The sequence below is a fragment of the Neolamprologus brichardi genome, chromosome 16 (assembly GCF_056152115.1).
Source record: "Neolamprologus brichardi isolate AB-2024 chromosome 16, ASM5615211v1, whole genome shotgun sequence".
NCBI classification, from domain to species: Eukaryota; Metazoa; Chordata; class Actinopteri; order Cichliformes; family Cichlidae; genus Neolamprologus; species Neolamprologus brichardi.
In genome coordinates, this window is record NC_142119.1 from 4,958,156 (window position 1) to 4,972,000 (window position 13,845).

At 38.2% G+C, this 13,845-nt stretch overlaps 1 protein-coding gene across 1 annotated transcript; it reads left to right on the forward strand.

Moving 5' to 3' along the window:
• Window positions 1-4,421: 4,421 nt before the first annotated feature.
• On the forward strand, window positions 4,422-11,334 carry LOC148098117 (uncharacterized). The gene is made up of 9 exons (XM_087829972.1): window positions 4,422-5,491; window positions 6,141-6,219; window positions 6,527-6,571; window positions 7,274-7,318; window positions 8,112-8,156; window positions 8,859-8,903; window positions 9,606-9,650; window positions 10,444-10,488; window positions 11,191-11,334. The coding sequence occupies exons 1-9, from the start codon at window positions 5,367-5,369 to the stop codon at window positions 11,332-11,334; spliced, it is 618 nt and encodes a 205-aa protein (XP_087686098.1). The 5' UTR covers window positions 4,422-5,366.
• Window positions 11,335-13,845: the final 2,511 nt, after the last annotated feature.

Below are 13,845 nucleotides of genomic sequence, written 5' to 3' on the forward strand. Positions count from 1 at the left end.
ACCAGTAAAGAAAAATTTGCATGTTTTCTCTAACTGTGTCTCAGTTTGTTCAGCATTCTGAACTCTGCGTTCTACTTACAGATGTATGAATGTGTCACTTTGCTTGTCAGCACCCATCATGACAGCTAAACAAGTGAGCAAGCAAAAGAGTGACAGAGACAGAGAGCTAAAGAAGATTCCTTTTTAGCACAATGATCTAGCCTGTCCAGGGGCCCCTTATACTCTTACTCCCAGTCTCTATAGTGACAAAGTTTTAAAGCGATCACTTACTTTCTGACAGTTCAAACTTCCAGTCAGCCTCCGTTTTAGTTTTGTTGTTGAAATGAAAGGAGCCTGAGCTCAACTGCACTTGGGGTTGCAAACCATCAGCGGGTGACACGACTCGACTGATGGCTACTTCAGGGCTGCTGTTATGAATTGCTGTCTTGCAGTTGCGGTGCAGAAGGACTGGTGTTCTTCAATGAGAACCCGCACAAAAGTGAATTATTAGATATTGTTTTCATCCATATACTGAAATGTTTACAAAACACTACCTTGTCCCAGCTCCTATATTTGTTCCACTTTTAACAGTAATACACAAAACTCTGGACTCGGACCTTTCTCTCCCACAGTCAACACAATACCTGTCATGATCACAAACAGAGAGCAACAGAATCATCATAAATCCAGTAACTCCAAAAACATTAATAACCTCCGGCCTCTTCAAAAATGTCAACATCCATTCAACTCTGTCAAAAATCCACCGGTCTCAATCAGTATGGCACTTTTAAATGTCCGCTCTCTGTTGAACAAGTCTTTTATTATTAATGATTTAATTTTAGATAATAATCTTGACTGTTTATTTTTAACTGAAACATGGCTGGGTTCGGATGCACCAGTTGTTCTCACTGAGGCCTCCCCACCAAATTTTAATTTCTCTTTTTCTATTAGAAGTGGTAAGAGAGGTGGTGGGACTGCATCTTTAGCCAACAACACACTCACCTCCAAACAAATTTTATTTGATCATTTTACCACTTTCGAATTCCATGCTATTGTTTTCAGCAGCCCTCCAGTTTTATCTGTCACAATTTATAAACCACCTAAAGACAGTGCTGCTTTTATCAAGGAATTCTCAGAATTTTTAACAAACATACATTCAAAATATAATATGATAATTTTAACCGGTGATTTTAACCTTGAATTCTTAAACATTCTTCACTGTTTGGATTTTACCTGCACGTCACGCAGCCGACTCACAACAGAGGACACACCCTGGACCTGGTCATCACCCATGGGCTGTCCGCCAGTGTGTCCTCTGTTGTTGACTTGGCTGTCTCTGACCACTACTGTGTGTTTTTTAACATCACCGGTTTTATTCAGCGGGAGACCTCAGTGCAAACTGTGAGGAGGCGCTATCTAGCCTCTGAAGTGGCTGCAAATTTTACCAGGGTTTTAGACGAATGCCCCCCTGTGATTTTACCTGCACCCTGTGATTTTATTTTTAGTCATTTTAACAGCAAACTGAAGAAAAGCCTTGACTCCGTTGCTCCACTCACCACCAAAAAAGATTAACGTAAAACATGCATCACCCTGGAGAAACGAAGAAGTCAAAAAATTCAAAAGAAATTGCAGGGCAGCAGAAAGAATGTAGGAAGAAAAAAAAATACAATCAACCATCAAATATTTTGCGAGCAACTTAAAATGTACAATAATACATTAAGGAATTCAAGAAATTCATACTTTGCCAAAATAATCAGTAATAACAAAAATAATCCCAAGGTCCTCTTTTCCACCATAGATCATTTATTTAACCCTGATTTTAACAGCTCCCACAGAACCCCCACAGACTCGCTCTGTGAGCAGTTTGCAGACCACTTCAGGGGAAAAGTCAGCGCCATCAGATCTGATATTTTATCTTCTCGCGATATGATTTTAAACACATCTGAGGGCTCGATTGTACCCGAGGAGACACTGGACAGCTTTGTCCTGGTTAATGCTGAGAACCTTAAGAAAGTTTTCTCCACAGTGAGACCCACCACATGTCTTTTAGATCCAATCCCTTCTTCACTCTTTAAAACACTTTATGGATTTTTTTGAAGCTGAGCTTTTATACATGATGAATTGCTCTCTTCAGTTAGGTGTCTTCCCTGCTGCCTTTAAAACGGCGGTGGTGAGGCCCCTTCTGAAGAAGAGCAATTTGGATTGTAATGATTTTAATAACTACAGACCTGTATCCAACTTACCATTTTTATATATTAGTATATATCCTATTGTGTCATATCTCCAGTGTTTCCTCGGAAGGCGCTCTCTGCACCGGGGCTGTGATCCACCGTGGCTGCTGGGGCTCTGGGGGTCCTCTCAGCCTGGCTGGGGGGCTTCTTTGCCTCCCTCCTGCTGTGTGCCCAGCCTGGAGGCTGCGGTCTGTGACCGGCTTCCGGTGCAGACGGCTCTCCGTGATAGTGTTTCCTCACTTGGTTCATGCGTACCCAGTCCAATTTTACTTTTTAAGTGTGCGCGCGTGTGTGTGTGTGTGTACTTGTTTTCATGACATCTTAGGACAATTTTATGATAACACACTCACAAAATGAGGACGCTCAGAAAAATGAGGACATTTTTGAGGTCCTCATTTTTCTGAGCCTTCTAAAGTGTTCTAGAGGCTCCCAACATGCTCCCAAACCAAAAATCTCGAAAGTCCTGAAACATCACAATTTTATGAAAAAGTGTGTTTAAGTGTGTTTAGCGTTTTTCCTCACTTTCAGTTTTCGCACCTACTGGCCAGTTTTGGAACTTAACACACTTTAAACACACTTTCAGTGACGTCACTCTGCGAGTCCTCATATTGTAGGTGTGTCAGACACAATAACACATTTGACCCAGGTTATACCCTTCTGGGGCTTAGCGGACACATGCGTGGACAGCACCTTTTAGCTCTTATGTCCACAGTCGTATTCAATGTTGAAATGGAGGTGAACTTTATTTGAATCATTCGTGGAATAATAACAGATAAGATTTGAGGCTTCTAAAAATTGTTCGTTCAAACCTTGCCAATTAAACAATCATTCTAACACATATCAAAAACTTTTCCCATTTTTATACATGTTAGGGTGAGCTATAAGCAAGGTTAACAACAGTTAAATCAGGCAAATCTTGACAAAAATGAAGGTCTTTAGATTCAGTTATCAGTGCCTGCACATCTTGGTTTTTTTTGTTGTTGACAAAATGTCTCGAAATATAAAGTTTCAACATTTGTCTAATTATATTACTATTAATTAATGAGTCTTACTTCTCAAGATCAATGCACAAATTGTCTGACCTTCACTATGCAGAATGATGTGTGTGCAGATTTTGACCCTTGAAGAGTTTATATTAATCTGCATTAATATAATTGCATCTGCAATCTGCAGTTGAACTTGGAGATTCCTGCCGCTGTCATCTGATTCAGTATGATCATCAGGCTCAGTCTCGACTCTGTGTATCTACAAGAATTGATGAAAAAAGTCAACACTTCATTATATTTTAAAATCAACTTACCTTATACTTTTTACAATATAGTATAAAATGCATATTGTTTCTTTAAAAACTAATAACACACTATTAAAAACTGCAGAATGCACAATTCCAGCTTCATTTAGTAATTCAATTAGTAAATAAAAGTGAGTAATTAAGTCACTTAATTAACTAAGCAACTGTAAATGTCACAGTATGCAGCAGTACAATTCAATTTCAATTCAATTTTATTTATATAGCGCCAAATCACAAAAAAAAGTCGCCTCAAGGCCCTTCATAGGTACAGAGAAAAACCCAACAATCATATGACCACCTATGAGCAAGCACTTTGGCGACAGTGGGAAGGAAAAACTCCCTTTTAACAGGAAGAAACCTCTGGCAGAACCAGGCTCAGGGAGGGGCGGCCATCTGTTGCGACCAGTTGGGGTGAGAGAAGGAAAACAGGATGAAAGACATGCTGTGGAAGAGAGACAGAGGTTAATAACAGATATGATTCAATGCAGAGAGGTCTATTAACACATACTGAGTTATAAAGGTGACTGGAAAGGAAAAACTCAATGCATAATGGGAATTCCCAGCAGCCTACGTCTATTGCAGCATAACTAAGGGAGGATTCAGGGTCACCTGGTCCAGCCCTAACTATATGCTTTAGCAAAAAGGAAAGTTTTAAGCCTAATCTTGAAAGTAGAGATAGTGTCTGTCTCCTGAATCCAGGCTGCCGGGGGATTCCCATGATGCACTGAGTTTTTTCCTTTCCAGTCACCTTTCTCACTCACTATGTGTTAATAGACCTCTCTGCACTGAATCATACTTGTTATTAATCCACAGCATGTCTTATTAATCCACAGCATGGCTTACAAAAGTATTCGGCCCCCTTGAACTTTCCCACATTTTGTCACATTACAGCCACAAACATGAATCAATTTTATTGGAATTCCACGTGAAAGATGTACAAAGTGGTGTACACGTGAGAAGTGGAACGAAAATCGTACATGATTCCAAACATTTTTTACAAATAAATAACTGAAAACTGGGGTGTGCGTAATTATTCAGCCCCCCGAGTCAATACTTTGTAGAACCACCTTTTGCTGCAATTGGATTCCATTAAAATTGATTCATGTTTGTGGTAGTAATGTGACAAAATGTGGAAAAGGGGGACGAATACATTTGCAAGCCACTGTAAGTACACAGAGAGATAATGAGGGGATGAGGAACAGCTGGGACAAATCAGACCTAACAAGACAAGGGGAAACAAAACTAGACACACTGGATATAGGAAAAAGACTTTCACAATAAAACAGACATAACAAGGGTAATCTAATAAACAAATGAACTTAGCTAACCTAAAGAACTTATAAATAAACATCGACATCCAAACAAACTAAAACTTAAAACGCTGGGTCAACAGACCCAGGAAAGTGACAGTAAAATCATTTATTATACACATTATACTTATTTTCTTAAATTGCTTATCTATTATCTGTATTTTCACCTGGGGGTCTAGGGGTGCTGCTCTTCTTTTCATAACAAATTAGGACATGTTTATGATAACACACTGATAATATCAAGACAAATTTGGCCTTACTCCATCAGTGAACAGCATGCCCATGCTAACTTAAACTAGACCAGCAAGCTAACCACATGTGTACCAAGTGTTACTTAACAATAGGTACCAAACAAATTAACGGAACGAAATTAACTGTAACAGCAGTTTGCAAAACATTGTGACAGTTCTCAAGTGTTCCTACCTCAAATACAGCGCGTGTTGCTGTGTTTTTGTTGTTAAATGGACGAGGAGAGCCCGTGGCTGGTGAGAGGATGCAGCATTTCGTCAGTGGAGCATAGAACGACGTCTGTGATTGGTCAACAAGTGAGTAAAGATGCATCTGATTGTTCGAAAGCCTCAACCAAAGAGCTGCTGGTCACGGCAAGATACAAACTCGCTTGAGCTCTGCGTGAACGGCACATCCGGGACCTTCAGCACTCAGGAGAGATTTATCTTGACGTATGTATTTACCTTTGATATCCATGATTCGACGCACACTTCGCAAGGTAAAGTTGTATGTTTAACAAGCTAATTAACGTTAGCTAAACGGAATTAAAACAATGCACAATCGATTTGAACAAACTGAAAGTGGTGAATGATGATAAATGTTAAAAAATTACTTAAGATTTATCTTCAACAATAGATATTAGAAGTTAAATTTAACTGTTCTTAAATTCCCACTGGAGTTAAAGGGACCTGCGGCCTAGCATGTGCTCTGCATCTTCAACTGCAGAGACAGTCAGCCTAAGCTCTTTTTAAGTGTAGCTAACTGCAACACACATTTTTTTCAACACAAGATATGTTTGGGGGGATTTAAATGATAATATTAATGTTTTCGTATTTAGCACAAATCAATAGTATTATAGTTATCCGCTCACGGTCTGGGGTTCTGGCCCAGCGTTTCTGACTTTATTCTAAAGTTTTTGAGTTTCTTATGTTTGGTGGCGGGTTAGTTGACTTTGGCATAACGTTATTAACATCGTTTTAAGGAATTTATGTTAGGGCTGTATATTACCACGTTTGTATTTTCATGCGATGTTTCCTGTTTTATTTTGAAAGAGTCTGTTGTGTTCAGTTCATTAATCTCACTTCCCTGTTGTGTCAATAGAATCATTTGTGCGAGCTACTACCCTGCTGTCCCTCCATCCTGTCTCAACCTCCAACAAGAAAATAGAAGTCCTCATATGGTAGGACCAGTGATTGTAGTGTGTGTTACATTGTTCTCATATTGTTTTAAGCTGTGAAGGACATGAGTGTGTTTAAGTAGAAGTCCTCATATGGTAGGACCAGTGATTGTAGTGTGTGTGTTACACTGTCCTCATATTGTTGGTTAGCAGAACTGTACAGTGTTAAGTTTCTATAAAATCTGGTATAAGGAAATCAGATCCTTCTGTAATAATATTCACTGATACAAATATGATCTGTAGTTAATTATCTAGTCGGGATTTAAATTACATAATGTTTCTGACATTATATTGTTGTCTTTTGTTGCAGACACCAAGTGCTGAGGTCCTGTCTCAACTTTGTACAGACCAATTGGTGAGTGACATACCCACTTCATTCTTCCAACAGGTTACACATTATTTTTTTGTATTTGGTATCAAGTATATGTGTCAGTTGGGCCTAGTGCATAAATGAAATGCACTTTGATTGTATTAAAACAATCAGTTTGAGTCAAAGTTAACCAAAATCAACATTAGCATTAGGAGAAAGTAATTGTCTATACCATTTGTTAGTCCAAACTTTCCCTTAAAGCATCAGCTTGATCTTTATTCTGACTACATTTGATATTTTTGTCCTTTTACACATGTTTTTGTCCATTTAACCTCCCACTGATCAGTTTACATGATTTAATTTCTGGGGAAATAGATGGCTTTACATCAGTGTTGGGTTTAGAGCTTTTATTGACAACAGCAGGAGAAGTAAGAAGTCAGGAACATGAACTCTACATGTGTTCAGTCGTCATGTCCTCATATTGTTTTAAGCTTTGAAGGACATGAGTGTGTTTAAGTAGAAGTCCTCATATGGTAGGACCAGTGATTGTAGTGTGTGTGTTACATTGTCCTCATATTGTTGGGTAGCAGAACTGTACAGTGTTAAGTTTCTATAGAATCTGGTATAAGGAAGTCAGATCCTTCTGTAATAATGTTCACTGATACAAATATGATCTGTAGTTAATTATCTAGTCGGGATTTACAGTACAGAATGTTTCTGACGTTATATTGTTGTCTTTTGTTGCAGACACCAAGTGCTGAGGTCCTGTCTCAACCTCCTTCAGACCAATTGGTGAGTGACATACCCACTTCATTCTTCCAACAGGTTACACATTATTTTTTTGTATTTGGTATCAAGTATATGTGTCAGTTGGGCCTAGTGCATAAATGAAATGCACTTTGATTGTATTAAAACAATCAGTTTGAGTCAAAGTTAACCAAAATCAACATTAGCATTAGGAGAAAGTAATTGTCTATACCATATGTTAGTCCAAACTTTCCCTTAAAGCATCAGCTTGATCTTTATTCTGACTACATTTGATATTTTTGTCCTTTTACACATGTTTTTGTCCATTTAACCTCCCGCTGATCAGTTTACATGATTTAATTTCTGGGGAAATAGATGGCTTTACATCAGTCTTGGGTTTAGAGCTTTTATTGACAACAGCAGGAGAAGTAAGAAGCCAGGAACATGAACTCTACATGTGTTCAGTCGTCATGTCCTCATATTGTTTTAAGCTGTGAAGGACATGAGTGTGTTTCAGTTGCCTTCCTCATGTGGTGGGACCAGTGATTGTAATGTGTGTTACATTGTCCTCATATTGTTTTAAGCTGTGAAGGACATGAGTGTGTTTAAGTAGAAGTCCTCATATGGTAGGACCAGTGATTGTAGTGTGTGTGTTACATTGTCCTCATATTGTTGGGTAGCAGAACTGTACAGTGTTAAGTTTCTATAGAATCTGGTATAAGGAAGTCAGATCCTTCTGTAATAATGTTCACTGATACAAATATGATCTGTAGTTAATTATCTAGTCGGGTAGCAGAACTGAATGTTTCTGACATTATATTGTTGTCTTTTGTTGCAGACACCAAGTGCTGAGGTCCTGTCTCAACTTTGTACAGACCAATTGGTGAGTGACATACCCACTTCATTCTTCCAACAGGTTACACATTATTTTTTTGTATTTGGTATCAAGTATATGTGTAAGTTGGGCCTAGTGCATAAATGAAATGCACTTTGATTGTATTAAAACAATCAGTTTGAGTCAAAGTTAACCAAAATCAACATTAGCATTAGGAGAAAGTAATTGTCTATACCATTTGTTAGTCCAAACTTTCCCTTAAAGCATCAGCTTGATCTTTATTCTGACTACATTTGATATTTTTGTCCTTTTACACATGTTTTTGTCCATTTAACCTCCCACTGATCAGTTTACATGATTTAATTTCTGGGGAAATAGATGGCTTTACATCAGTGTTGGGTTTAGAGCTTTTATTGACAACAGCAGGAGAAGTAAGAAGTCAGGAACATGAACTCTACATGTGTTCAGTCGTCATGTCCTCATATTGTTTTAAGCTTTGAAGGACATGAGTGTGTTTAAGTAGAAGTCCTCATATGGTAGGACCAGTGATTGTAGTGTGTGTGTTACATTGTCCTCATATTGTTGGGTAGCAGAACTGTACAGTGTTAAGTTTCTATAGAATCTGGTATAAGGAAGTCAGATCCTTCTGTAATAATGTTCACTGATACAAATATGATCTGTAGTTAATTATCTAGTCGGGATTTACAGTACAGAATGTTTCTGACGTTATATTGTTGTCTTTTGTTGCAGACACCAAGTGCTGAGGTCCTGTCTCAACCTCCTTCAGACCAATTGGTGAGTGACATACCCACTTCATTCTTCCAACAGGTTACACATTATTTTTTTGTATTTGGTATCAAGTATATGTGTCAGTTGGGCCTAGTGCATAAATGAAATGCACTTTGATTGTATTAAAACAATCAGTTTGAGTCAAAGTTAACCAAAATCAACATTAGCATTAGGAGAAAGTAATTGTCTATACCATTTGTTAGTCCAAACTTTCCCTTAAAGCATCAGCTTGATCTTTATTCTGACTACATTTGATATTTTTGTCCTTTTACACATGTTTTTGTCCATTTAACCTCCCGCTGATCAGTTTACATGATTTAATTTCTGGGGAAATAGATGGCTTTACATCAGTGTTGGGTTTAGAGCTTTTATTGACAACAGCAGGAGAAGTAAGAAGTCAGGAACATGAACTCTACATGTGTTCAGTCGTCATGTCCTCATATTGTTTTAAGCTTTGAAGGACATGAGTGTGTTTAAGTAGAAGTCCTCATATGGTAGGACCAGTGATTGTAGTGTGTGTGTTACATTGTCCTCATATTGTTGGGTAGCAGAACTGTACAGTGTTAAGTTTCTATAGAATCTGGTATAAGGAAGTCAGATCCTTCTGTAATAATGTTCACTGATACAAATATGATCTGTAGTTAATTATCTAGTCGGGATTTACAGTACAGAATGTTTCTGACGTTATATTGTTGTCTTTTGTTGCAGACACCAAGTGCTGAGGTCCTGTCTCAACCTCCTTCAGACCAATTGGTGAGTGACATACCCACTTCATTCTTCCAACAGGTTACACATTATTTTTTTGTATTTGGTATCAAGTATATGTGTCAGTTGGGCCTAGTGCATAAATGAAATGCACTTTGATTGTATTAAAACAATCAGTTTGAGTCAAAGTTAACCAAAATCAACATTAGCATTAGGAGAAAGTAATTGTCTATACCATATGTTAGTCCAAACTTTCCCTTAAAGCATCAGCTTGATCGTTATTCTGACTACATTTGATATTTTTGTCCTTTTACACATGTTTTTGTCCATTTAACCTCCCGCTGATCAGTTTACATGATTTAATTTCTGGGGAAATAGATGGCTTTACATCAGTCTTGGGTTTAGAGCTTTTATTGACAACAGCAGGAGAAGTAAGAAGCCAGGAACATGAACTCTACATGTGTTCAGTCGTCATGTCCTCATATTGTTTTAAGCTGTGAAGGACATGAGTGTGTTTCAGTTGCCTTCCTCATGTGGTGGGACCAGTGATTGTAATGTGTGTTACATTGTCCTCATATTGTTTTAAGCTGTGAAGGACATGAGTGTGTTTAAGTAGAAGTCCTCATATGGTAGGACCAGTGATTGTAGTGTGTGTGTTACATTGTCCTCATATTGTTGGGTAGCAGAACTGTACAGTGTTAAGTTTCTATAGAATCTGGTATAAGGAAGTCAGATCCTTCTGTAATAATGTTCACTGATACAAATATGATCTGTAGTTAATTATCTAGTCAGGTAGCAGAACTGAATGTTTCTGACATTATATTGTTGTCTTTTGTTGCAGACACCAAGTGCTGAGGTCCTGTCTCAACTTTGTACAGACCAATTGGTGAGTGACATACCCACTTCATTCTTCCAACAGGTTACACATTATTTTTTTGTATTTGGTATCAAGTATATGTGTCAGTTGGGCCTAGTGCATAAATGAAATGCACTTTGATTGTATTAAAACAATCAGTTTGAGTCAAAGTTAACCAAAATCAACATTAGCATTAGGAGAAAGTAATTGTCTATACCATTTGTTAGTCCAAACTTTCCCTTAAAGCATCAGCTTGATCTTTATTCTGACTACATTTGATATTTTTGTCCTTTTACACATGTTTTTGTCCATTTAACCTCCCACTGATCAGTTTACATGATTTAATTTCTGGGGAAATAGATGGCTTTACATCAGTGTTGGGTTTAGAGCTTTTATTGACAACAGCAGGAGAAGTAAGAAGTCAGGAACATGAACTCTACATGTGTTCAGTCGTCATGTCCTCATATTGTTTTAAGCTTTGAAGGACATGAGTGTGTTTAAGTAGAAGTCCTCATATGGTAGGACCAGTGATTGTAGTGTGTGTGTTACATTGTCCTCATATTGTTGGGTAGCAGAACTGTACAGTGTTAAGTTTCTATAGAATCTGGTATAAGGAAGTCAGATCCTTCTGTAATAATGTTCACTGATACAAATATGATCTGTAGTTAATTATCTAGTCGGGATTTACAGTACAGAATGTTTCTGACGTTATATTGTTGTCTTTTGTTGCAGACACCAAGTGCTGAGGTCCTGTCTCAACCTCCTTCAGACCAATTGGTGAGTGACATACCCACTTCATTCTTCCAACAGGTTACACATTATTTTTTTGTATTTGGTATCAAGTATATGTGTCAGTTGGGCCTAGTGCATAAATGAAATGCACTTTGATTGTATTAAAACAATCAGGTTGAGTCAAAGTTAACCAAAATCAACATTAGCATTAGGAGAAAGTAATTGTCTATACCATTTGTTAGTCCAAACTTTCCCTTAAAGCATCAGCTTGATCTTTATTCTGACTACATTTGATATTTTTGTCCTTTTACACATGTTTTTTTCCATTTAACCTCCCACTGATCAGTTTACATGATTTAATTTCTGGGGAAATAGATGGCTTTACATCAGTGTTGGGTCTAGAGCTTTTATTGACAACAGCAGGAGAAGTAAGAAGCCAGGAACATGAACTCTACATGTGTTCAGTCGTCATGTCCTCATATTGTTTTAAGCTGTGAAGGACATGAGTGTGTTTAAGTAGAAGTCCTCATATGGTAGGACCAGTGATTGTAGTGTGTGTGTTACATTGTCCTCATATTGTTTTAAGCTGTGAAGGACATGAGGACATGGGCCCTCTGACCACCACCAGTAGGCAACGGGTGAAGTGTCTTGCCCAAGGACACAATGACCAAGACTGTCGGAGCCGGGGCTTGAACCGGCAACCTTCCGATTACAACTCTTGAGCCCCTTAGCCCCTTAATTTTAGAATTACACACTGCCCAACGCTGACTTTGCCTACAATGCAGAGAAAAAAGCAAACAGACCTATTGCATGCATTGATTCTCATATTTCACTGTTACTTTTCAAAGGCTCAAGGACCAAGTATTCTGGGGTTCCAAGCCACACGCTTTACTCAGCTGCCCTGGACAACATGAAGGGCACCTCTGCCTCAATCACCCTGGACAACAAAAACATTAGCAACACTTCACCAAGAAGGGGTAAACGCACCCAAATACAAAATGTTTTAGCTGAATATACTTGTGATCAAAGGACAAGTTTATTGTTTTCAGACATGACACTATTGAGAGCTTTTATCATAAATCTTTTCATCTCATTTGATTCCCAGCAGAACACAGCACTTCAAATGGTTCATTCCAAGCATCCTTAAAGGAGCAATAAGCAATATCTTTTCACTGCTAGGTGTGCTGTTGTGCACTGCCTGTAAACCAAACCAAAGTCTATGGCTGGAGATCAACACAGAGAGAGGGATTATGACTTCATGCTGTACTCCAGATGTAATTACACCTCTAGTTCTTCACATAGCCATTTTTAATTCCTTCAACCTAAGTATGATGAATTGTGCTTATTGCTCCTTTAAAGTGCTCCAGTAGAAAGCAAGGTTTAAGAACATTTTGCATTCACATTAAGATATTTTCTTTTGTTTCCATTTATGACAGCTGGGAAGGTGAGAATCAAGTGGACAAATGATGAAGTGAAGGTTGCTGAGCGGCACGTTTCACTTCATAACAAGCTGCAAAGTACCAGGTAAAAAGGAATGTGACTGCTGCCTCCAAGCAGAGCCGGCAGCTCTGAAAGGCAGAGACTGGGTTCTCATAAGGTACTACATCCACAACAGGATCATAGCATTAAAAGAAAGATGCAAGAAAAAAAGAAACAAGCAAGAGAGATACTTTGTTACTTCCACAGTTATGTCAGTATTGCAGTTTTCTGTATTGCATTGTTCTTACTCATAAATCTGTGGTTTATGCTGGGTGCTTTTTGCAATTAAATGATAAGAAAGGCAGATAATGTTCCACGTTTTTATTCACATGAACATTCACTACAAAATGAATTAATGCATTACAATATTAAGACTTAAAAAGTAGACTGACCACATTTGACCTATGTCTTTTTTTAAGTCTCTACACAGCTCAGATTTACTGTTTTATTAACACATAAATGTCTGATATTTCTGTCAGAAGTTACCCGACTGGTGAGCAACTATTGTGCATCCATGCCTATTATATTGTAATCTCAAAAGGAGCCAAGCTAAAAATACAGAACCTACCCTTACCTGGTCCTTATAAGTCATGTATACTTGAAAATTATGTGTTTCCATGGGCTTCACAATTCACCTAAACATGAAATATCAGTGTGTGACCTTATGGTACTCATAAGTCACATAAACCTGACAGTGTCCTCACAAGTAGCAGTAAATTCAGGTTTGACCAAAATTTAGCCCTAGCCAAAATCTCAACAGATGGGCGTGTTCCTGGAAGCATGGGTCAAACCTTTTGTGATTCCCATGCCTCTAGGACCTTCGGAAAGGCACGTTCCCATTTGTCACATTTTTGTCATACGTACTGATATATCACGAAAACACGTATGTGTGTGTGTGTGTGTGTGCGGGGGGGGGGGGGATATGTCTGTATTCACATCGCTTATGTTAATGAAAGTGTGGGGAGTGAGTTGGAGGGCGGGGTGGGGTGGGCTGCTTTTAACCATGTAAAGCACTTTGTGCTACATCTTTGTATGAAAAGTGCTTTATAAATAAAGATTGATGGATTGATTGATTGTTAAATTACTGTAATTTTGGAGTGAGTATGAGCAGCAATGGAATCTGCTTTTAAACCCAAAAATATATCTATCCTCCAAGCCTTTTTTTTCTGTTTGCAT